Source organism: Leucoraja erinacea, chromosome 16, assembly GCF_028641065.1.
Source record: "Leucoraja erinacea ecotype New England chromosome 16, Leri_hhj_1, whole genome shotgun sequence".
Taxonomy (NCBI): Eukaryota; Metazoa; Chordata; class Chondrichthyes; order Rajiformes; family Rajidae; genus Leucoraja; species Leucoraja erinaceus.
In genome coordinates, this window is record NC_073392.1 from 24,263,886 (window position 1) to 24,288,926 (window position 25,041).

At 47.8% G+C, this 25,041-nt stretch overlaps 1 protein-coding gene across 3 annotated transcripts; it reads right to left on the reverse strand.

Moving 5' to 3' along the window:
• On the reverse strand, nt 1–24,309 carry LOC129704635 (transcriptional regulator QRICH1-like). Of its 3 annotated transcripts, none has more exons than XM_055647891.1 (10): nt 24,160–24,309; nt 17,743–17,959; nt 13,383–14,312; nt 10,662–10,833; nt 8,761–8,915; nt 7,949–8,063; nt 5,811–5,919; nt 3,767–3,918; nt 2,233–2,323; nt 1–762 (listed from the first exon to the last, which is right to left on the reverse strand). In XM_055647891.1, exons 2-10 carry the CDS (start codon nt 17,956–17,958, stop codon nt 573–575), a joined length of 2,130 nt encoding a protein of 709 aa, XP_055503866.1. In that variant the 5' UTR covers nt 17,959; nt 24,160–24,309; the 3' UTR covers nt 1–572. The 3 variants fall into 3 exon arrangements, with proteins under 3 accessions (XP_055503866.1, XP_055503865.1, XP_055503864.1); XM_055647890.1 differs by having other exon boundaries at nt 2,233–2,317; nt 17,743–18,056; XM_055647889.1 differs by having other exon boundaries at nt 17,743–18,056.
• Nucleotides 24,310–25,041: the final 732 nt, after the last annotated feature.

The following is a 25,041-nucleotide window of genomic DNA, read 5'->3' on the forward strand; positions in this document are numbered from 1 at the left end:
TACAGAAAAACAAAGGTCTCTTTATAATGGTATACGAGTATATTACAATAATTTTTCTCTGCCTGGAGTCAAAGCCTCGCACGTGGCCGGCATGTGAAAAGTCTTCAGTTCTAGTCAGTCTAAAAAAACATCATTTTTGTTTTAAGTATTGAAAAACTTTTAATTATATAAACCTTCATCAGCGTTCCATTCTCTCTTCCAGGTTAAATTCTCTTCAGTGGAGGTCAGGTTAAGCCAGCAACGGGCAGAAAGATTACTGATACATCCGTCTCACACCAATGACATGATGAGTTCACCCCGTGGGTGCCGGAGTTTGTGACACGAGTCTCCAAAGCCAGCAGGGCTTCCAGCTGCTCAAATCTGCCACGCGTCAAAAAATAAAGTTGAAATCAAATCTGCCACTTGAGAAAGGCAACTGCCAGACTCCCTGTATCTGGGAGCCAACCCGATTATGCTAAATTATCCAGATATACACCAGGCGACACTCTCCCCAGGCCTCCGCAGTGAAACACCAGGGAAGGAAGGCCCTGCTGTCCGTGTAGTGCGTCTGCTCCTGCCTCTCTGCCCAGGCTCTAGTGCAGGTTGGCAGCCGCCATGGCAAAGGCTTCCTGGATCTCTCGCACTGTCAGAATCCGAGTCAGCATCTGCTCCATGTGCTCCTTGCTGATGGGCTGGGTGGAGTACCAGATGGGGCTGTTGGGAGCCACCACCGGCTCAGGCGTCAGGTAGAAGGTGTCGTTCCTTCCCTTCACACTCTGGGGACTGAACAACACCACTCGCGTTAGTGCCAACACCAGCTCTCGCCTGCACAGCTCTCCCGCCCGCACAATGCTCCTACATCATCAGTTCCAGGAAACCGCGTTGAACATGACAGTCACTGAGCTCAGGGCGTGGGAGGGACCAGCTCTGATGTTCTGCCAACATCTGTGGCAGGGAGACTGTGTGCCAACACCAGATTGGATTGGGGGAGGGTTAGGTGTCCGTTAGGGGCTCGATGTCTCAGGGCCACCAAGGACAGACCTTGGCAGCTACCTTGGTGCAAGCCAGAGAAGGAGAGAAGCCAGTTTCCAGATCACTATCTACAGGAGGATCTTTGCCACACCACCCTGTTAACCTCATTGATAAGGTTATTATAACTGTTATAACTGCTACAGGAAAGATGCTATTAAGCTGGAAAGAGTGCAGAGGATATTGCCAGGATTTGAGGGCCTGGAGTGTAGGGAGAGATTGGGCAGACTAGGGGTTTATTCCTTGGAGCACAAAAGGCTGAGGGGTGATCCTATAGAGGTGTATAAAATCATGAGGGGAATTGATAGGGTGAATGCACAGAGTCTTTTTCCCAGGATAGAGGAATCAAGAACTAGGACCTTTATTTAAGGTGAGAGGGGAAAGATTTAATAGGAACCCGAGGGGCAACTTTTTCCACACAGAGGGTGGTGGGTGTATGGAACAAACTGCCAGAGGAGGTAGTTTAGGCAGGTATTATAACAGCATTTTAAGACATTTGGACAGGTACATGGATAGGAAAGGTTTAGAGAGATGTGGGCCAAACATCGGCAGATGGGACTAGTGTAGATGGGGCATGTTGGCTGGCATGGACGAGACCGGCCAAAGGGCCAGTGTCACAGTACTGTGCAACTATGGTGTCAAACCCTGGGGAATGCTGCACTGCACAAATAATTTGCACGGAGATGTGAACAATTCCAGCTAATTACAAAAGATTGAGCAAGTTGTGCCTTCGAGGCTTGAGAGAGTGGGCTGACACAGGCTAGAACCGACCAACTCATGAAACACTCAGCAGAAACCAAAATGGCAACCTGTCACTGACATCCTCCACCTGGTCCCAGCATTGCAGCCCCGACCCTCCAGGATGGTGAAAACAAGCTATGGACATTTTCATTCATTCTTGTAATAATTCTAGATAATTATTCTGCACTTTCACCTCCACGTTTTTGTTACCTTCCCAGGTACCCTTTGATCTTCAACCTTTCTTATTTGTACCCCAATTCTCTTCACCCCCTTCCTCCCTTTCACTGCACATTAAAACACTAACATCCCCATTAGGCCAATTCTGATGAAAAGCCCCTTTCACACTTGATGTTATTTTCCAAAATTCCACTAAATCAAGACTATCAATACTAAAACTAAACGCTGCAGAAGAAGTAATGAACAGATTCGAGGATAGAAGTAGTGGTGACACAACTCATCTCTCACTTGCAGCAACATCCTCACCATTTGAAGAGGTAGAAGTCGTAGAGTTTGATGGGGCAGCGCAAAGGATTCTCCGGGTTTTCCGACTGCTCTGCATACATGTCATCTGTAACTGAAACAAGGGGAGATCTCAGGCTTCAGATCATCACTCTACCGTCACACCTGCACAGCCCACAAAACCAGCAAGAGGCCAGGTTGCCTCTCAAGCAAAGACCGCCGACACAGTTCCCAGGTGCCAGCAGATCCACCCAGTGGCAGACCCGACATTGAGCGCTGGAGACAGAAGGGATGAGCTTGAGGTTCAGGTGCAGAGGCCGAGTGTAACAAGGGTGGTCCGGGGTAGGAGTTAGGAGAAGACACGAGTGGTGGCACACGCCGGAATCTGCAGCTAAAAGTAACTCGCTGATGGAACACAGCATTTGTGGGGACGAAGGATGATCGACATTTGCAGGCGAGATCCTGCACTCGGTACTGATGTTTTTATATGACATATTTAAGTCATGGTATGGGCTTTCCTTTTGTATTAAACCCGCCAGTGACAAGAAGGGTGGATAGGGCAGTGAGTGGATGGTTATGCTCCTCCTGTGGGCGGTGGGAGATCAGGTAGAGATTGGGAGGCACTTGGGGCAGAATGGGCCAGGGGGCGGAGCAGATCTAATGGCAGCTCCTCTGACCACAGGCGTCAGCTGGGGCAGCAGCTGAACTCTGAGCGTATCAGAGGGTGCAGCAGTGGTCACACTGCAGGTTCAGCAAGAGGTGTGACTGCCAGGAGAGTGGTCTGTGAGGGCATAGCAGCAGCAGCCAGTGGCACTACACCTGGATGTGCTGTGCAGGTCAATGTCTAGACATGCAATAGTGATGCTCTGGATGCCAGGCAGGCAGTTCTGTGGTTGTAAACAAGACTTCCAGATACTACCTCATCTCCCTAATGCCAGGGTTTCAAACACGGTTCAGAACCCTCTGAAACAGAAGGGTTAGCAGCCAGAGGTTGTGATCCATATTGGTGCTAAATATGTAGGTATCTAGAGAGACATGGTCCTGCAAAATGGACCTGGGGAATAAGGCTGGAAACTGACAAACAAGGGCTGTAATCTCTGAATTACTCCCTGTGCCATGTGTCAGTGAGAATAGGAACAGGAAGATAGGTTGGTGGAATGAGGGGTCGAGGAGTTGGTGCAGGAAGGAGGGCTTCTTTGGGATCTCTCCCAGGGCAGGGAGAGCTGTACAACGACAGAAGCACCTGAACTGGAGGGGCAACGTCTTGGAAAAGATGTGGAGAGGACCTTTCTCCAGAGTCTGTCTTGTGGCAAACACATTCAGAAATCTCTGGTGTGGAACAGACCAGAAACAAAGCAAAAACAAGAGTAGTGAACATACAATGGTTAATAGGTTATGTTTCAAATGTCCTTATCGAGTTCAATGCTCATGACATTTAATGCTCAGCTTTTGTTGAGATTTCAGATAATCCATGGGAAGACTGGCTTGCCATTGTTACACAGGGTTGAAGTCTGTGCTGAACAACGTTACACACGGTTTGGAGTGGGAAGCCGCTGACCTTTCTGGCCGGTTTGATGCAGACCCAGCGCTTTCAGGTAACGAATGCTTGTGCTTTTGTCCTTGGGATTCACCGGGTTCTTCTTTGTTTGCCGGACTACTTTAGTGAATGCCAGTTTCATGTGTTGCTCCACACTTTTCAATAGGAAGTACCTGAATGGAGAGAGCATGTCCAAGAGTCGTCAAACATAACACTCGAAAAATCTACAAGATCTGTATCCAAGCTTTAGCGTTTTCATCCCTGGGGAAAGATCTGCCTTATCTCAGTCTTGTATGGACAAACATTTTTAAGCGGTAACCTCCTGCTAGTTTGTGCCACATGAAGAAACATCCTCACCTGTCTTGACACCTGAAGGATCTTTGCCTTCATCAACACTAACCAATATAGGTCCAGCCTGTCCAACCTTCATAAGTCATCCACTCTAGATGTTGAGCTAGTAAACCCTCTTGGAATTTCACTCACTATAGTTGCACAGAAGAGAAACAGTCCCTTCAGCCCACCAGCTCCATGCTGAAATAAGGAACCCATTACACTGCTCCAGAAGTGGCCTCACCTTCAGAACCCAAGCATCACCTCCCTCCCTCCCTCCCTCCACATTCAATTTCTATCACCATGATAGTTGACCTGGTTACTTGCAGGACCTGGCCTTTGTGAACCTTGCTTTAGGACAGTCATTCTGCATTTCCTAGCTCTGCATCGCTCACTATTTAGATGACATGCGTGATTTCCCTGACAAAACGGAGCATACAGCACTGACTAGATCTCTGCCCACTCACTTACCTATTTCCCTCCTGTAGCCTCCTAGGTGCCTTTCACAACGCACCAAGCTCCAAGATTGCAGCAACTGCACCTTCATCCAAGTCATTGCTAGAAATTGTAAAGGAACAGAGGCCCGATCCAGTGACAGGCTCCTCTTTACCAACCTAAACACATTTGTGCCTCCTCTGTATGTTCTATTAAGCACTGTCGCTGCTACACCAGCATGATGCCGCCGGCCGTGAACTATCACCTTCCACAAAAACCTTTGTCGCACCACCTTATCAAATGACTTGTGCAAATGAAAGTAGTGCCCCAGTTCCTCTTCAACAGCATGCTACTTCTTCAGAGAACTCCAGCACGATCCCACCTTCATGCTGATTACCTGGACCTTTTCACAGTGCCCTGCTATTAGGTCTTTAGAAACAACTTTAACATTTTCTGAAGAAGTGTCTCAACCTGAAACGTTGCCCAGCTCCTTTGCTGCTGCCTCACCCACTGAGCTTCTCCAGCATTTCTGTCTACCTTCGATTTTTCAGCATCTGCAGTTCCTTCTTAAAAATTCTTTAACATTTTTTCTATAATGTTGAGCAAGATGCATGCATTATCCTGCCTCATCACCCACTCTTTGGGCAACAACTGAAGTGTGATAAATTGTACCCTGAGAGCCTGGGGTGGACAGATTCACAACAATGTTTTATTCATTTTAAGCTTTCCATCTCATTCCTTTGTAAAATTAAGGTGCTACTTTTTGCTATTTCCAATCGAATGAGTCTTCCCCATATCTAGAGAATGTCGTAACTGAGTTACATTGACAAAGGTGAGAATTATTTTAACTCATCACCCAAAAGAGGAGAGAGAGAAAATGGAAGCGAGGAGGGAAATGCATTTTTCTTTTAATTTGTTGGAGGGATTATCTCAGGATTACTTGTGAGATTTCTAATAACTGCTAAGACTGCTGCAGATATACACTTCATTCTCCTTCCTACTACCCCCTTATAAAGGAAATAGTAACAGCAAACAAATATTCAGATGATATGATCAGAATAATAACAGGAAATAAGCTAAAATACCCAAAGTAAATGAAACATCCAACGGGAGACCCAATGGGAACCAGAAAGGCCACGATGCACATAGATTTACTGTGCCATCAGCAACTAATTGCACAAGAAGATCATTCATAACCTACAAGTCTGTTGTACAACAAAAATGCTTGTGACAACTGTAATAAAGTAAGCAACCGTACATTAAGGAGGAGTTTGGGTTTAGGATTGTTGCTGGCACTCACTTGGTGTTGAAGAACATGAGCGTTGTAAGGAGGGTGGAAGGTGAGTGAGCTCCAAGCTGCTTGCATTCCCACAACATCTCCTCCGTGATGTGACTGGGGATCATGTAACCTATGAAACAACACATTGTTTTACTTCCCTCTGCATGCCTTGACAGTACCTATTGAATAAGTAGTCAACCCTAACACTAATGCCACAGGCGGCTGTGAAGGCCAAGACAATAGATACCTTTAAGGCAGAGATTGACAGATCATGGAGATTAGGCAGGAGAATGGGATTGAGAGGTAAAGATATACAAGCCATGATTGAATGGCTGAGTAGACTTGATTGGCCAAATGACCAAATTTTGCTTCTATAATTTATGAACATGATAATCCTAAGGCTACCCGTCTCCACCCGTCTGCTGGTGCTGTTGCTGCTGCTGCTGCTGGTGCTGTTGCTGCTGCTGGAGAGTCGGAGGCTCTCTACGGGTCTGTGGACGACGGCGCCGAGCCCACGGCTCCCTGGGGGGAGACCGCTTTTCGGGGCTTCTGCGGCGGCGACTTCTCCCGCCCGAGTTGCGGGGTCGAAGAGCTCCTGGAGCGGGGCCTGACACCGCTGCCCCGCGCGGCTGGAATGGCCGCGGACTCTGCGAGCGCACACGGGGGCAACAACACCAAGACCCGGTGTGCGACCTTGCACCATATTTTTATTTCTTGGCCGCAAGGTGGATCGAACAAAATTCTAATTGGCTTTGTGAAAGGGGGGAGAGTGCAGTGGAGAGCCTCAGCTTATTTGGCCAGCATTAAAATGATGGATGGTTTAAGTGTAATGTAATTATGTTGTACAGGGGTCTAAATTGTTACTTGATGAGCAGTGTGCAGAACTGAGATTTCGTTTGGACCTCCAGGGGCCAAAACAAAATGCCATTCTGATTCTGATTCTGGAGTCTGATTCTACAATCTAGAAAGATGAAAGATGTTCTCAATGAGGCAGACAAAATTCTTCTGGGGCTTAACAATGTAGTTGCAGAGCTGACATAACATGGATCATTTGTACCCAAGCTTAAGAACGGGCACAACAAGAACATTTCCAAGGTATAAATTGTATATTTTTGAATCTTGTGACGCAAAGTGGATTGAACAAAATTCTAATTGGTGTAAAGGCAAGAGGTCCAGAGGCCTCAGCTTGCATGTACAGCGATTAAAATGCCCTGGATAAGTGTAAGACATTTACAGAGGTTAATAAATTGTTACTTGAAGAGCAGTGTACAGCAACTGAGATTGTGCTACAGCCAAACAAAATGCCAGTGGCTCCACACCTGGAGTATGGCTCCGGGACCACACCTGGAGTACCGCTCTGGGACCACACCTGGAGTACCGCTCCGGGACCACACCTGGAGTACCGCTCCGGGACCACACCTGGAGTACCGCTCCGGGACCACACCTGGAGTATGGATCTGGGACCACACCTGGAGTACCGCTCTGGGACCACACCTGGAGTACTGCTCCGGGACCACACCTGGAGTATGGATCTGGGACCACACCTGGAGTACCGCTCCGGGACCACACCTGGAGTATGGATCTGGGACCACACCTGGAGTACCGCTCCGGGACCACACCTGGAGTATGGATCTGGGACCACACCTGGAGTACCGCTCCGGAACCACACCTGGAGTACCGCTCTGGCAGCACAGTATGAGACTGGCCCTAGGGAGTGCCATGCTGAATGACTGGAATGATTACACAGTAACAACGCTGCCTCATTCTAAGGCCCAGAACCTGATCCCAACCCTGGCTGCTGGTTGTACAGTTTCATGCTCTCCCCGTGACTCAGTTTCTCTCCGGTACTCGGGGTTTCCTCTCATCCTCAAATATGTATCAGTAGGTTAACCTGTCTATACATTATCCTCAGTCTCAGTCAATGGCAAAAAAGATCAAAAGGGAGTTGAACATGTGAGAAAGAGCAAGGTGCAGGGAAAAGAGCAGAGGAATGGAACCAATTAGATCAATAGGGTCCGCGTTTTGGAAAATCATGGTCCAGATAGTTTCTCAGACCAAGCCCCTCATCCCACGGGACACAACGTGTTCTGCGGGGAAAACATCTACCATATGCAACAGTAACTGTGGCCGTGGCTGGCGCGGGCCTAAAACTCACTTACCCAGAGAGTTGATCAGAGGCTGCCAGTCCTTTAATACATCCTGTAGCCTCTCAGTGAACTTTGTATAGTAGATATCTGAAAATATATCATCTACTCGGCCATTTTCAAACAGATACTGAAAAAAAGTTCAAAAAGAAATTCCCAGTTTCATTGATTCTATAATGTCGATCCAGCATTTAATCTAAAGCCAAGTGACTGCAGATGCTGGAAATCTGAAATAAAGTCAGAGGAAGTCCCTCTCTGCAAACTTAAAACGGGTTTGCCTTCTCTGTTTTATAATTCCTACGGATTACCGTTTCTCTCTTCATACCCAAGCTAATTAGACATCTTCTGTTTCTCCTTCAATTTCCAGCATTGCAGTTTTTACTTACTTCAGTTGGTTGTGTGAAAACTGACTGCGCACACACACACACCCACACAGATAGGCACAGAGACACAGGTTGAGACGCATAGACACACACGGGCAGACACAGGCAGAATACACACATTGACAGAGACACACACACACACACCCAGAGACACCCAAGACAGGTGCAGAGACATACACACAGGCAGCGTCACATACATAGACAGAGACACATACACCCACAGGGACAACCAAGACATGTGCAGAGAGACACACACACACACACACAGGCAGAGTAACACACAGAGACAGTCACACAAACACAAGCAGAGACACACATAAATACAGGCAGTCACACATACAGACAGAGAGAGATATGCACACACGCACACAATGCCGGGATAGAGTTGCTTGGAAACTCTAGACTACGGGTTGGTACATTTAACTCAGTGATCAGCTGCTGTACCTTTTGAATGCAGAGACATACGTAGTAGAGCATATCTGGATTGTAGGCTTCCCCCTCGGGTGTGCGAGCCTCCTTCAGCATTAGACACAGTCCGTAGTTCAATTCTGCCACCGCTGATGAGAGGAGATTCTCCTGGAAACGCAGCGGCTGACGGCCTTGCCAGAGAGAAGAGACAACATCACCGTGTGCTGTACAGCTCTGGCCACTCCCCATTCACTTTGCAAGACTGACTGAACTAACTTGCCCCATTAGCAATGTTCAGTCGGCAGTGTTCAGACAAATTGTATCGAGGACAACATTACATTATTCCTCTTTGGAAATGAACATTTTCCAAAATCACCAACCAGTGGCACTGCCTTAAATAAAGTAGATGCCAACAGTGCTGTCACCTCCTGCAATGGAACGCGAAGAGGAAGGTTTTGACAGAAATGTTGCCACTTCAAGCATCACCATATATCAAAAGCCCAAACTTCCAGCAGCTACAGTACAACATGCTCATTGTTACACTTATACCTGTAACTGTTCCTATTTAGTTCATTTCAATTTCAATCGACTCTAATCCCAGTAACACAACCACTGAAGTAACAACAGTGCACTTGAAAGGCACTGCTAGGCTGGGCTTGTGTGCAAGATACAGTAACTGCAATTGTTAAACAGTAGAGTGATTTAGGACAGAGCCTGTGAGCTCCCAAGCAAAGCCAAACACACCATGAAACGGGTGGAACAATAGGCAGAGGGTTCAAGGGAAGCAACTGTGATGTTTTCACCTCTTCAGAAAAAGGTCAAATTGCCCAGGGTTACTGACACACACACCTGGAGACTTTGGCAGCGAGCCACATCAGCTCTATTTGCCTGTTGTGCACAGTCAATATTAATTTAATGCTGGTCTTTATTTCGGGAGCTTTATTTTTCCATTTGATGATTCCTTCCTTTGAAGAAATGCTTTTAAGATTGAACCCTGTTACAACTGCCCCTCTGGTATAACAGACTGAACTCTGGTACGCCACATCCAATAACTTGTTGGTCTATGAACAAAGCCACACACCATCAACCAATGGTATGTACAATTACATAGGTAGCAGTCACTGATCCCAGAAAGTTGGGTCCCAAACAGAAGGCACAAGTGTAGAGTGGATACAAAACCAGATACAGTAGATTTACAAGTATATCTTTTTGGATACATATCAAGTTATAGCTTTATAAACCTTTGGTTAGGCCGCACTTGGAGTATTATATGCAAAAAAAGAGCTGGACAAACTCAGTGGGTTCGGAAACATCTATGCAGGGAAACGGCAGAGGAAGGGTCCTGACCCGAAACATCACCAGTTCACTCCACAGATGCTGCCTGACCCCTCGAGTTCCTCCAGCACTTTTGATTTTTGCTCAAGATTATAGCGTGTCCTTTGGAAGATTGTGAGCAGTTCTGGTCACCCCAGTACTGAAGGATGATGCAAAGTTTACCAGGATACTGGATTCATTAGCTGTATGGAGAGGTTGGCCCATTTCCCCAGAGGCTGAGGGGAGTATATTTTGAGAGGCAGATGAAGTGAACCTTTTCTCCACCCAAAATAGATTATTAACATTACTGATAGTGCACATATCAGTGGTCATCTGATGGCATACTCCTGGCCACATTGCTTTACCATGGCAAGGGAATTGTGGAGGTGTTCTTTTGCATCTCTGTGCAACCATGCACCTGAAGCAGGTAGGCATAATCTCCGATGTTGACCTACTAACACACAGCTAAACCGACTGCACTGTGCAATGGTTCTGAGATCAAATTACTCAAATTTGCCCCTTCCCCAAATTTTGAAGTTAATGAAATTCCATAACCCAAAATATGGGCATTTATGCCCAGACCAACATTTGCAACAGGTTATTTCAGCTGTAACAGCACTTACGGCCAATGGGGGCTGGCCTGTTCTCAGAGTCCTTGTCAAACTCGGCGTTCTTGGTCTCTGCCCAGCATTTCCAGACCCCAAGGCCTTCCTCTGGTTTCAGGGTGTTTGGCAAAAGCATCTCGGAAGCTGACATCGGCTGAGGCTCCATTTCGGTCACCTGCACTGCTTGGCCCTAGCGACCGACAAAAACATGCACAATTTTCAGGACGATTACAATGCTCTGGCACAGTGAAAACCCACAGAAAACAGAGGCTCACGCTCAGATGCATCTGGCGCACTTCACATTCATTTATGCTGGAAACCGTAGAACATATCACGGCCTGTGGCCACACATCTTGGACAGCTCGTTTTGAAATTTATTGTTTTACGGAACAATTTTATCTCAGTTTCCATAAACATAATTTTGACGCAAACTTGGTCTGCAGAAGCATGATATACAAGAATTAACAGGCAGCTGATTTACAGTTAATGCATTGAATTAGTTTTATGCCGATCTTGAGCTCTTCAGACGATGATTAAACTTCGTAGATAATAACCAAGTGAAGGTATGGTATATAATATCAGAATGCATAAAACAAATGAGAAGTGTTAATAATGCTCTGCAAGGCCTGGTTTTTAATATAAATAATGTAAAAGGTCTCAATTACTGACAATTCAGAAATTGGTGTCCTGTTTTGCAACTCACTATAATCAATTTATCTGCTTATTTCCCTGAAGTCCTGCAATTTGATGTCATCCAACTCAAATTGCTCCCAAATAAAGGAGGTTGTAAGGCCATTTCTGAGGGAGATGAGAAAGTGGTTAAAGTACATGAACTATGGATACATAAATAGTGGCTTAGACTACACAGCAAGGTTGTGCTGAACTTAAACACTGGTTAGAAACATGGAAACGCAGAAAAATAGGTGCAGGAGTAAGCCATTTGGTTATTCGAGCCAGCACCACCATTCAATATGATCCTGGCTGATCATCTAAAATCAGTACCCCATATCCCTCGACTCCTTTAGTCCTAAGAGAAAAAACTAACTCTTGAAAACGTCCAGTGTGGCCTCCACTGCCTTCAGTGGCAGAGAATTCCAGATTCACAACGCTCTGGGTGAAAAAAAAAATGTCCTCATCTCAGTCCTAATTGGCCTACCCGTTATTCTGAAACTGTGACCACCCCGGTCCTGGACTCCAACTTCGGGAACATTTTTCCTGCATCAAGCCTGTCCAATCCCTTAAGAATTTTATATGTTTCTATAAGCTACCCTCTCATCCTTGTAAATTCCAGTGAATGCAAGCCCAGTCGACCCATTCTTTCATCATATGTCAGTCCCGCCATCCCGGGAATTAACCTGGTGAACTAGTTAGGCCGTATCCAACTCTGACCACAATACTTCAGGAAAATATGAATATCCCAGAGATTTAGTGGAATTATCGCAGTGAGGGAATTTATGCAGTACAGAAACAGGCCCTTCAGCTGATCTCATCGGTACATACCGAGATGCCCCATCAAATCTAGTCCCAATTTTCCACATTTGGCCCATAATCCCTCCAAACCTCACCTTTCCATGAAGCTGTCCAAATATCTTTTAAATGTTGTTATTGTATCTGCCTCAACTGCCTTTTCTGGCAATTCGTCCATATACCTACCACTCTGTGTGGAAAAAGTTGCCCCTTAGTTTCCTATTAAATCTTTCACATCTCACAAACCTATGTCCTCTGGTTCTTGATTCCCCCACCCTGGGTAAAAGACTGTGTGTTCACCCTATCTATTCCCCTCTTGATGTTATACACTATAAGATCACCCCTCAGCTTGCTGCGCTCCAAAGTGTAAAGTCCCAGCCTGCCCCAACCTCTCACTGTAGCTCAGGCCTGTCAACATCCCTGTAAATCTCTCTGCCCTCTTTCAAGCCTGATGGCTTCTTGCCTATAGCAGGCTGACCAAAACTGACCATAATACTCCAAGCGTAACAACACCAATGCCTTGCATAACTGTAACACAATGTCACAACTTCCATATGCAATGCCCCAACTGATGAACATCAGTGTCAAAAGCCTCCACTGTCTACCCGTGATGCCACTATTAGGGAACTTTGTACTTGCACTACTAGGTACCTCTGCTCCACTACACTCCCCAGCCCCCTTTCACTGTGATGGTCCTGCCCTGGTTAAATTTCCTAAAATGCACCACCTCCTGTTTATGCGAATTGTACGCAATCAGCTATTCCTGAGCCCACTTATGTAGCTGATCAAGATTCTGCAGTATTTGTTGATAGCCTTCTTCACGGTCAGCTATTTTATACCACACATTTCAGAATCATCTGCAAACTTGCTAACCATCTCTTGTCCATTTGCATCCAAATAGTTTAAATAATCGAGCAACCAACACCGATCCATGTCACACCCCTAATCACAGGCCTCCAGTCTGAGAAACAACCCATCATCAGCCTCTGCTCCCCTCCTCTGCCCCCCCCCAACCCCCCAAAACACATCTCCCATGCACAAATCAGTGTAATTTCTTTTGTTACGACTAATATCTCCTTTCACTGATCAGGCGCATTATCAAATAGCATCTGATGATGGTGCATTACAAGTTCAAGTAGGTGCTGCTGATTGAAGCCCACACAGACCAGGATAGACGCTGTGACCACTCCGAGTGCAAGCTCAACAGGATGCTACTGAATTACTACCAAAGTTGGACATTTCCAACAAACAGTCAGTCATCTCCTGCCTTACCTGTAGTTGTTGTTGCTGCTGCTGCGGATCCCACAGCTGCACGGACTGGGCCTGTGCCTGGTACGAGCCTCCTACTGCCTGCACGGCCACTGGGATGTGGATGTTGCCATTCATGAACTGTGCTGGGAAGATGGTGTTGGCCAGCGTGTGAACCACCTCCTCGTGAGAGTTCTTCATTACAGACGTTACCATTTTATCTTTGTCCTCCTCCAGCTTCACGGCTGCCACAGCGGTGGGCGAGCTGCTGACGTGGACCACATTGTAGGCCTCCTGAGGGATGGCGACGTGCGTGGCTGTTTGCTGCTGCATGTCTGTACGAGGCTGTGTGGAGTACACAGGGATGGCCCAGGTCTCCCCACTGGGGCTTGTGATTGTACCAGCTGTGGTGGTATACAGGTGGGCGCTGTCCACTGTCAGCAGGTCGGGCCTCAGGGACACGTACCCTTGCTGCTGCCCCTGTGGAATGGCCAGCACGGTGGCCACAGGCTGCCCGGTGATAGTGTACGAAACAGTGATTGGCATGTCCACCTTGCGCTTCTTGACGGGCTGGAGGACGTTCGAAGTACTGGAGCGCCGGTCCCCCTCACGAGGGGAGCCCTGAGGCTGAGATGGAGAGAGGGTGCCCACGGTCTGGATCTGGATCTGCTGCGTCTGGCCGGAGATGAGCTGGGCCTGGATCTGCTGGTGCTGGATGTGTTCGTCAGAGATATCTGACGCCTGGATCTGCTGCGAGGGCTGAATGTGCTGCACCGAGATCTGAGCCGCTTGCAGCTGCTGAGCCGTGCTGGGACTGTGCATGCTCTGCATCTGCTGAGAGGACTGCTGTTGCTGCGGCTGCACCTGCACCTGAATCTGGTCGGGCGATGGGTGGAGCTGGGGAGACAGCTGTGTCGACATGTTCTGCGGAGATTGCTGCACCTGAACCTGCACCTGCAGAGAGCAGAGAAACACGGCCCGTTCACAGACAGAGCACTGACCTTCCTTCAGCTACACAACCATATCCATGTCTGTTTACAACAGCTCGGGCAAGAGTGGAGAGCGATTGTATGGGTCGGGACAAACGCAATCATTTAAACACCGAGATGACAATGTTGTAATTTCAAAAGGTCTTGCTTAATGATTACTTCTTTTGGACCACTCTCCCACTTTCAATACAGAATTGATTTGTGTGAATAAATGGCATTGCCCGAGAGATGACAATGAGGTTCAATATAATCATAGCCAGTCCAATGCACACAGCCAAGCTCTGTGAAAAAGTCGGGATCCTGTTAAATCTTTCCCCTCTCACCTTAAACCTCAGCCCTATGGTTCTTGATTCCCCTACCCCATGGGAAAAATACTCTGTGCATTCACCCTATTCATCCTCTTCATGATTTAATACTCATCTATAAGATCACCCCTCATCCTCCTGTGCTCCAAGGAATAAAATCCTAGCCTGTCCAACCTCTCCCTATAGCTCAGGCACTCAAGTCCTGGCAACATCCTCATTAAACGTCCCTACACTTTCCAGCACAATGGCATACTTCCTACAGCATGGTGATCAAAACAGCACAATACTCCAAGTGCAGCCTCACCAATGTCTTGAATATTTTTGCCAGTTGCATAAACACTGGTTAAGCAAGGATTTACTGCACTCCTTTCATTCCCAAACTACTGCCACAAGACTTCAATCTGTTGGCACAGATTTACTGCTTTCGCTGTCAGAGGCAAGGCAATGTCCAGTTTAACGTGTGTAGTTCTGGTCACCCCATTACAGGAAGGATGCGAAGACTTGAGAGGGTGCAGAAGAGCTTCACCAAGTTGCTGCTGGATTAGAGGGTATTAGCAATCAGGAGAGGTTGGACAAATAGGTTGTTTTCCCTGGAGTATCGGAGGCTAGAGGGAGACCTGATAGATGTATATAAAATTATGAGAGGTATCGAAAGGGTACACAGAACCTTTTTCCCCATGGTGGAAGTGTTCTATGTTCCAACTGCTGCAAGTGGAAGCCAGTGTTCTGCAAGTGGAAGCCACAGCAATAATGCCCCGTTCAACCAACTCGCAGGGAAGGCAAATCAAGCAAAATTGTAACCATATTTTCACTAAACATGAATCGGGCTCCATGGTAATTTATGCGGATATTTCCAGGTGAGGAGAGAGAATCGCTGTTCAGAGAAGGGCCTGGCTAGACTTGTGGTGCCTGGAAAAAGGGCCTGGAAAGGAAATTATATACAAAATTATGATGGCCGAAGAATGAATGAACAGAAAGGGTCGATGTTCCTTGTTAGACAGATTGGGGGCACAGATTGGAGAAAGGATTATACGGGAGTGGAGAACCATTATATCACTCAATGAGCAGTGGAGACTGAATGGGTAATGAAAACAGAAACTAAGAAGATGGTTAAAAAGTCCCCAGTGACCACGTGAACGGCCCTATGTGCAGGGCTATGGACCAAGGAATAGAGTGAACCCAAATTCCACTGACTGGCATGTACATACTGGGCTGAATGGCCTTCTTCCATGTCAGCAGTTTCTAGAACTTGAATACATGTCATAGACAAGGACACTGCAGTCTTTACGACTGTAACAACGTCTCTAAAACATATCAGCAGCACATCTTACTCTGACTATTGATCTGAAGGAATCATCTCCTTATTGCTCTCATTGATATTTAAACCTTTTTTTCAGTTGCAACTTCGCAATAACAATGAATACAATTCCCCAAATATTCCTCTTTATCGGTGATTGTAGAACTATAACCATTGTCCGTGGCCCATTGTGCAAGCCGTGGACCAGAGCCAGCAGCTAATGAGTTTAACAGCCAGTGTCCATGGACAATGAGTTGGAGGTTGGTCGCTGGGATTTGAAGCATTCTAATGTGGACAGCTGTCACTATTTGCAATAATTCCGCCCTTTTAAATCCCAAGGAAGAAAAACTTTCACTCTCGTCTGTCACTAACATGTGAAAAGATCAGGCATGAACTATTGAAACCTCGCTGCCAATAAATGATTGGTGTATCATTCATTATTCCTGGCTGGAAAGGCGTGCTGAGGTAGCAGGGCAGTATGGTTAAGAGGCAGAAATACAAACTGTCAGGATGTGGCAAGGAGGGGGGGGGGGGGGGGGGGGGGGGGGGGGGGGGGCTCAACAGGATGTATGCTGGGGTCACAAAATGGCCCATGAACCCACTGCTGACAATACAGAGAAAGGAAGCATTAGAAGTGTTGCAGATGGAAATATTAAACTGTAAATTAAGATTACGAGAATGGGCAAAAGTAAAGTAATTGGATCACCTAATAGAGAATAATTCCAAAAACTGGATGGAACTGAGAACTTACCAAATGGAGAGAAGCCAAGTGTGTGGACACCATCCGTTGAATGGTGGGGTGGATCTAGGTTCATGTACATCGTGGAGAGTTACACAATGTAATGGAGACGACTATAATGTGAATCAGAGAACTGGTGTACAAGTGATGTCAGTTAGAACCCTGCCTCCTCTACCAACCTCCACATCTGTAGCAAGGACCATGTTCATGGGAGACTTGCAGTTGGACACCGTATCTGCAGATGCCGCCTGACTTGCTCTGATCTTCCAGCTATTTCTATCCTTGCATCTCCAAACAATGTTCTCCTGCCCAAACCCTTTGCTTTTCTTCAATATTTTCCCTCCACCTTTTTCCACACCCAACCCTGCCCCATTAATATCCAGAGCAGCTCCAAGGCTCTCATCCCACTTCCTGATTAGATTCACATTAAAATATACACAAAGTGCTGGAGTAACTCAACGGGCCAGGCAGTATCTCTGGAGAACATGGATAGGTGATGTTTTGGGTCGGGACCCTTCTTGAGACTCAGTTATGCCTATTTTTAAAAAGTTCTCCTCTCCATGAAGTGAGTTCTGTGAGACCCTCTGTCACTACTCCCCTCAGTGACCCAATCGGAAGATGTCCTGACCACAAAATGTAACCTATACATGTTCTGTGGAGATGCTGCCTGACTCGTTGACTTACTCCAGCACATCATGATTTTTTTGTAAACCAGCATCAACAGTTCCCTGTTTCTTCAGACTCACACTAAACTGTGTCCACTCTACATGACCACTGCTCATTTCCCTCCAATAGTAATCCCTCTCACTAAGTCCAAATTCCACTTTCTCCATGAAGCAGCTTTGAAAATATTCTCTCCTCACAAACCTACATTGGGATTTTTGGGGAACTACATGTTTGAATTGTTCTCCGATTAATTCAATACAAGGCATGGAAAAGGAAAGCCTAAGTAGTGTCACTGGAGCATTCCTTTGGTCGTGACTTCCGCAATCTTCTACTCTGACATTTTGAACTGACTTGGAAATAAGGTTGGAGGGGATTGTTGAAGCCATACCTGGATCTGCTGAGCCTGCTGCTGAATCTGGTGCTCCTGCTGCTGCTGGACAGTGGATGTGACGGGACAGGCGAGCTCCAGCAAGGAACCTGCCACCTCGGTGCTGTCCGTGTAGATGCAGTTGCCGCCCTGCTGGTACACTGTCATGGTGGTCTGCTGGAACTCCTGCAAAGCCTCCGGTCCCTTTGCAGCCAATGACTCCAAGAACTCCTTCATTCTGTGTTGGGGGATAGTGCGTGCTTTCAACCGAATGTACTCCTCAAATGACATAGCGTTATCCAATGAGTTATTCATGGTTACAGTTACCTGTATTCCTAAACAAAGGTTTAGCAAAAATTAAAAAATAAAAAATAAATGTGCTATTATCTATCAATGCCACCTTATTCAACCCGCATCCGGTCAAGGAGATCAAGATGCTTCCAGGACCCCAGGGGAGTCAGTCTAGTCAGTCAGACAGGATTTGGGATGTGCAAAGATTAAGGGGAAAGGGGGAGGGGAGTCAGTCTACCCCACGACAGAGTTGGGAGGAGCTGTGCAGCTCTGGGTGTCTTAAAACATATGAAGATAAATAAATCTCTGTGGCCTGATCAGATATATCCGAGGACACTGCATAAATTAGAGGAGAAATTGCAGAAGCCCTGGCTGCGATATGTGAATCAGAGTTAGTCATGGGCGAGGTGCGGATGACCAGAAGGGTGGCTAATGTTGTGCCTCTATTTAAGAAGGACTGCAAAGAAACACCTGTGAACTATAGACCAATATGCCCAACAACTATGGTAGGTAGGTTACTGGAGAGGATTCTGAGGGATAAAATATGTATGAATTTGAACAGGGGCTGATTCGGAATAGTCAGCGTGGTTTTATGTGTGGGAGATAGTGTCTCACGAATGTGATTACATTTTTTTGAGAAAGTAACCAAGAGGATGGAAAAGCGCATGCACTATATGGACTTGAGCCTTTAACCGGCTGCTCTGGAAGGTTCGATTGCATGGGATCCAGGAAGAATTGGAGACAGGTGTCAGGGGTTATGGGGAGAAGGCAGGAGAATGCAGTTAAGAGGGAAAGATAGATCAGCCATAATTGAATGGCAGAGTAGACTTTATAGGCCAAATGGCCTAATTCTGCTCCTATCACGTGAACTTGCATAATTGACTTGGGTGGAAGCAGAGGGTGATGGTGGAAGGAAGGTTTTTTTTGGACTAGAGGCCTGTGAAGAGTGGTGTGCTTCAGGGATCGATGCTTGGCTTTTTGTTTGTCATCTATATCAACTATTTGGATACAAATGTACAAGGTATGATTAGTAAGTTTGTTGATGATACAAAACTAGGTGTTATCATAGTTAACCTTTATTGAACTGCAGCAAGTAAGCATTTAATTGTACCATTGTCAGTACATATAACACTTAAATACTCTTGAAGTGAAGATGGTTATAAAGAATTTTAGTGGGATCTTGATCAAGTGTTCTGAGGAATAGCAAATGAATTCAGATAAGTGGTTACATTTTGAGACGTCAAACTAGGGCAAGACCGTCACAATGAACAATAGGGCCGTGTGAAGTGTTGTCAAACAAAGAGATCTCGGAGTGAAGGTAGATAGTTCCCTGAAAGAGGTGTCAGAGGTAAATAGGGTGTTGAAGAAGGCTTTAGGCACGCTGGCCATCAATTGGGCAGAGTGTAAACATTGGGATGTTATGTTGCAGACATGACGTTGGCAAGGCCACACTTAGGAGGATTGTGTTAGGTTTGATCATCTTGGAGCAAGTTCAATTTTGAAAGGATTGAATTGAATACTTTATTGTTACATGTGACAAGTCAGTGAATTTCTTTGGGCGCATACCCAAGGTATGCAAATAGTCACCACGTAAAGGGCCACAATGAGAAACAAAACTGGCCTAGGAAGGAACTGATCGAGGAAAACTGGCAAACAAAACTGTAATTGAATGCTGGTAAACCTTTAAACTGGCGTCATCTTTTTCCAGTTCCCCATTGTTTCAATTCCCCCAACTTTCTAAAAATTACGTACTCATTAAATTCCCCTGATGATCTACACACCACAACACACAGGGATAGAAAACTCCAGGGATTTACAACTCTGCAAGAAGAGTGGTGAGTCGGTGGAATTCTCTGCCTCAGAGGGCAGTGGAGGCAGGTTCTCTGGATTCTTTCAAGAGAGAGCTAGACAGGGCTCTTAAAAATAGCGGAGCCAGTGGATATGGGGAGAAGGCAGGAATGGGGTACTGATAGGGAATGATCAGCCATGATCACATTGAGGGGCAGTGCTGGCTCGAAGGGTCGAATAGCCTACTCCTGCACCTATTGCTATAAGAAGTTCCTGACTTCCCCATTTTAAATGTTTGCCTCTCATTTTATAATTGTCAGATCATAAGACATAGGAGCAGAATTAAGCCATTCAGCCTACTGAGTCTGCTCCGCCATTCAATCATGGCTGATCTATATTCCCCTCTTAACCCCATTCTCCTGCCTTCTCCTCGTAACCTATGACACCCTTACTAGTCAAGAGCCCATCAGTCTCCACTTTAAAAATACCCAATGACTTGGCCTTCACAGCCGTCTGTGGCAATAAATCCCATGGATTCACCGTCCTCCGACTAAAGAAATTCCTCATCATCTCCTTTCTAATGGTACATCCTTTTATTCTGAGGTTGTGTCTGTTGATCCTAGACTCTCCCACTAGTGGAAACATCCTCTCCATATTCAATCTAACCTTTCATCATTTGGAAGGTTTTCATGGGATCCCTCCCTCATCCTTCAAAACTCTAGCGAGTAAAGAACCAGTGCCAACAAACACCCTCATACTCACTCAGCCCCAGGAACATTCTCGTAAATCTCGTCTGGACCCTCTCCAACGTCTGTACAGCCTTCTTCAGATATGGGGCCCAAAACTGCTCACTCCATGCTAACCAACTCATCCATGCTAACCAAGATGCCCATTTATGCTAATCCCATTCTAATGGATTTTAAATGTTCTAATTGTACCTACCTATACCAGCCCCTCTGGCAGCTCGTTCCATAAACATACCACTGTTGGCATGAAAATCGCCCCTTCAGATTCCCTTTAAATCTCTCGCCTTACACTATGGCCTCCGTTTAGAATCCTATACCCATGGGAAAAAAGACCATCTCAACCCTATCTATGTCTCTTAGAACTTTATAAACCTCCACAAGGTGGGCTGAACAGCCTTTTCTGTGCTGTACTGTTCCAAATTCACCCTCAGTCTGCTTTGCTCGAGGGAAAACAGTACCGCCTATCCAGACTCTCCTTATAACCCAAGCCTTCCAGTCCAGGCAACTTCCCCATGCATCTTTCCTGCACCTTCTTGGCTGAGCCGCAGCCTTCCTGTTGGTTACGCTGCAGTTAGTGTTAGATCACAACCAGAAATGCACCCAACACTAACTGCAGCCTAACCAACAATTTGTATAACTCCTATACTACAACCACTGGCACAGATTCCATGGCCAAATGGCCTTGTTCTGTGCAGTCATAATTCCATCACTCTAACCACCTACAATCAAATCAGTCCCTCTCCTCTATAGAACCACTTTAGTGGTTTATATCTGCTCTAGTTTGCTGATCCTGCACATAATTAATGATTCTAATAATTGCGTTGTTTCTCTGCTAACATCAGAGCTTACAATAAGAGTGCTTATCTACTGAAATCTAACAGAAAGGATGCAAGAATGTACGAGCGCTCTCCAGGACAGGAACTGCCAGCCTACGGGATACTGCGCATGGATCAGGCTATCGACTGTCGAATACACTGAGGACCAACAGGAAACAGTTCACCTTTATCTGCCTCTTGTTGAGCTATGTTCCAGGGTGAACATTTTCTCTCCCACCATTCTGGTCACTAAACTGACTCTACATCATCAAATGACAACATCCACATTGAACTGTAAAATATATGTGGCTGCTCTGTTTGGTATGACTGAGTGATGCTGACCATTCTACCCTGAAGGTGTGAACTGTGAGGATGTGGGCAAAGCCAGCATTGCTACCCAGCTCCAACCTCTGCCTTTAGCTACTTGAACAAGAGGAAAAGATGCCCCTGACACTGTGCGGAATTTTGCACTCATTTTTACTGACCGTGATGGAGCAGTGATGTTTCCAAATCAGAACAGAGGATTAATTGCAGGTGGTGGTGCTTCTATACACCCAATTCCTGTTCTGTGGTTGAGATGACTGGCCTCTGACAAGTATTTTCCTTAATGCTTTACCCTTTATTTAATTTCATCAGGTCACGCAATCAAATACTGACGATAGGAGGACATTCCATTTCACCTCACCTTTGGGATTCAGCCGAGTGCAGGCTAATACCACAGCCTCTGCACAATCTTGGTTGTGCAAACTGAACTGAGGGGAACATTGGTAGAAACTCATCATGAGGATATCAAAGCTAAACATAGCCCTTTAGGGAGAAAGGGTACAGATCACTGAATAGTAAGAATCTTCAAGGTCTTGAATGCACAGTATTTTCCATACGAGTTAATGCTTCGACAGACTGATTTGATGAGTTGTTCAAATCTGAGGCCAACTTCAATAAAACAAATCAACACACAATGGCTGCCATACTCCAGCACCTTGCTGAACACCTTTCTACAGCAACTGTAAACTGCATGGTTCCAATATGGTGCCAACCCTGGGATCGTTGAGAGGATTAACAGCTGGATGGGGATCTCCCCACCAAGATTATGTTTGATCAACTGACCAAGCCAACATGTATAGTGGTCACAACTAACCTGGCAACCCAAGCACAGGCTTCCCAACTTCCCCTCACATTCCTGTCCATGTAACTCTCTCTAACCCCCATCACACATTCAAATTACTGAGTTAAATGAAGGGAGCGGATCTAGATTCCCAGCACTAAGTGCATGAAAATAAACATTTTAGCCAAGGCCTGTAGCAAAATATAACATGAATTTAGCACGCATGCCGATTTCCAGCGGCTCAACATATTACAATTTAAAATCTGTTCTTCCAAGTGCATAACATGAATGGCAGTTCTGTATATATAAATGGGGAGTCTAATAAGATGGCTTGTACAATGATTCTAGAGTCACACAGCACAGAAAGAGGCCCTTCGGCCCAACTGGTCCATGCTAAGCACAACGCCTCATCTAAACTAGCCACATTTGCCCAGGTTTGGCCCATATCCCTCTAACTCTTTCCTATCCATGTAGGCCCCTCTATCCCATTCCTATCCATGTACCTGTCCAAGTGTCTTTTACTTGCTGTTATAGTACCTGCCTCAACTACCTCCTCTGGCAGCTCATTCCATATACCCACCAATGTTTGTGTCATCTGCAAATTTACTCATCTATATTTTCATCCAATTGAGTCACAAGCCAAGGGGAGGAGGGCAAGGTATAGGAACGGGGGAGTGGCAATTATACAGCTGGAAGGAACATGGGCTGTAAGGTGTAGGGAGGGGAACAGGAGACACCGATAGGAAAATCAAAATATATCTGCAATTACTCACGACCTGAAAGAAAAACAGAAAACAGTGGCAACGGTCAGCAACTCAGGCAGCATCTGTGGACAGGGAGAGAGAGTTAATGCTTCAAGCTGGAGAACCTTCCAATTTTGAAAGAGAAGGACAAATAATTCCCAGTTCTGACACTAGCTTTCAACGTGCACAAAGTGTGCTGGGGAAAGATGGTCACCAGGGGAGGGTGGAGAGTGGGTCGTTGGGTATGGAGTTGGGGGTCAACAGGGGAATGGGTCATTGAGTGGGTGTCAAGTGGGGGCTATAGAGGAGGGCGGGGAAGAGGGGGTCAATGTGAGGGGCGGGGAAATAGGGGCGAGAGAGTCAAGGGGGACGGGGAAGGAGGGGGCGATAGGGTTAACGGGGAGAGAGGGGAGGGGGTTAATGGGAGGTAAAGCGGCTGCAAAGGGGGAAAGCAGGAAGGGTTGAATGTCGGTCGGCTCCGCCCCTCCGAGGGCCGCCCCGGGCTTTAGGCCCGGCGTCTCTCCCCGAACTCTGCGTTGATAAGGTCCCCGGGCCCGGTTGGACGAGACGCCGCCACTCACCCAGGCCGCGGCCTAGCGCTGGGCCGCCGCTCCTCGGGCTCGCTGCCTTCCACCCGCCGGTCGGTCGGCGTCGCGGCGCCAGGAGCGCGCACGCAGCCGGGGTCCAGGCCTGGCGGGTGCGAGCCCGCAGCGACCCCGGGAGCCGGACGTGCGCGCCCGGGAGCGGCCTCCTCCCCCGAGGCCCCGCTCCCTCCGTGCCAAAGATTCTGTAGCGGAGCTATTGGATCTTTGGTCCGGGCCGGGCCTCGGCATCCACGGCCTGGGCACAGCCCGAGGATCAGGGCCCCACCGCGCCGCCCTCCGGCACCGCCCGCCCCGGTCCGCCCCGCCCGCCATGGATTAGACCGGCGCGCCCGAGCTAGCGCTCACCTGGGGCCGCCGTCGCGCTGCTGCTGCCCACCGGGCCTCCCGCTCCCGCCGCAGCCGCCCGGACCTTATTGTGTTGCGCCGCTCTAATCCTCACACGGCGCCATCTTGCCGCCGCCAATCAGCGCAGCCCGCCCCGCAACTCTCCCGCAACTCTGCCCGCTCGCGAGACTCTGCCCGCTCGCCCCGCCTGCTTGCTGGGGCCGCGCCCTCCGCCCCCTGCAGCCCGCCAGCCCCTCTGCTGCCCCTCTGCCCCCTGCAGCCCCTCCGCCCCCGCTGCTGCCCCCCGCTCGGCCCCCCTGCAGCCCGCTCAGCCCCTCCGCCCCCTGCAGCCCGCTCGGCCCCCCTCAGCCCCCCCTGCTGCCCCTCCGCCTCTTGCAGCCCTCGGGCCCCCCCAGGCCCGCGGCTCCTGCCCCCTGATGCCCCTCCGCTCCTGCTGCCCCTCCGCCCTCCTGCGCTGGCCCCTCCGCCTCCTGCAGCCCGCTCGGCCCCTCCGCCTTCTGCTGCCCCTCCGCCTCCTGCAGCACGCTCGGCCCCTCCGCCTCCTGCTGCCCCTCCGCCTCCTGCAGCCCGCTCGGCCCCTGCCCCCTGCAGCCCGCTCGGCCCCTCAGCCGCTCTGCCCCTCAGCCCCCTGCAGCACGCTCGGCCCCTCTGCCCCCTGCTGCCCCTCCGCCTCCTGCGGGCCCGCTCGGCCCCTCCGCTCCCTGCACACCCTTTCAGTCCCTCCGATCCCTGCCACTCCAGGGGGTCACCCAGCCCTCCCATACACAGAAAACTATCCAAACCTCTCATCCCTTTTTGTTCTGCCGTTAATTTACTATCTGAATGAAGGTAACAGAGCTGTACATTACGGAAGTGGACCCTTTGGCCCAACCTGTGCATGCC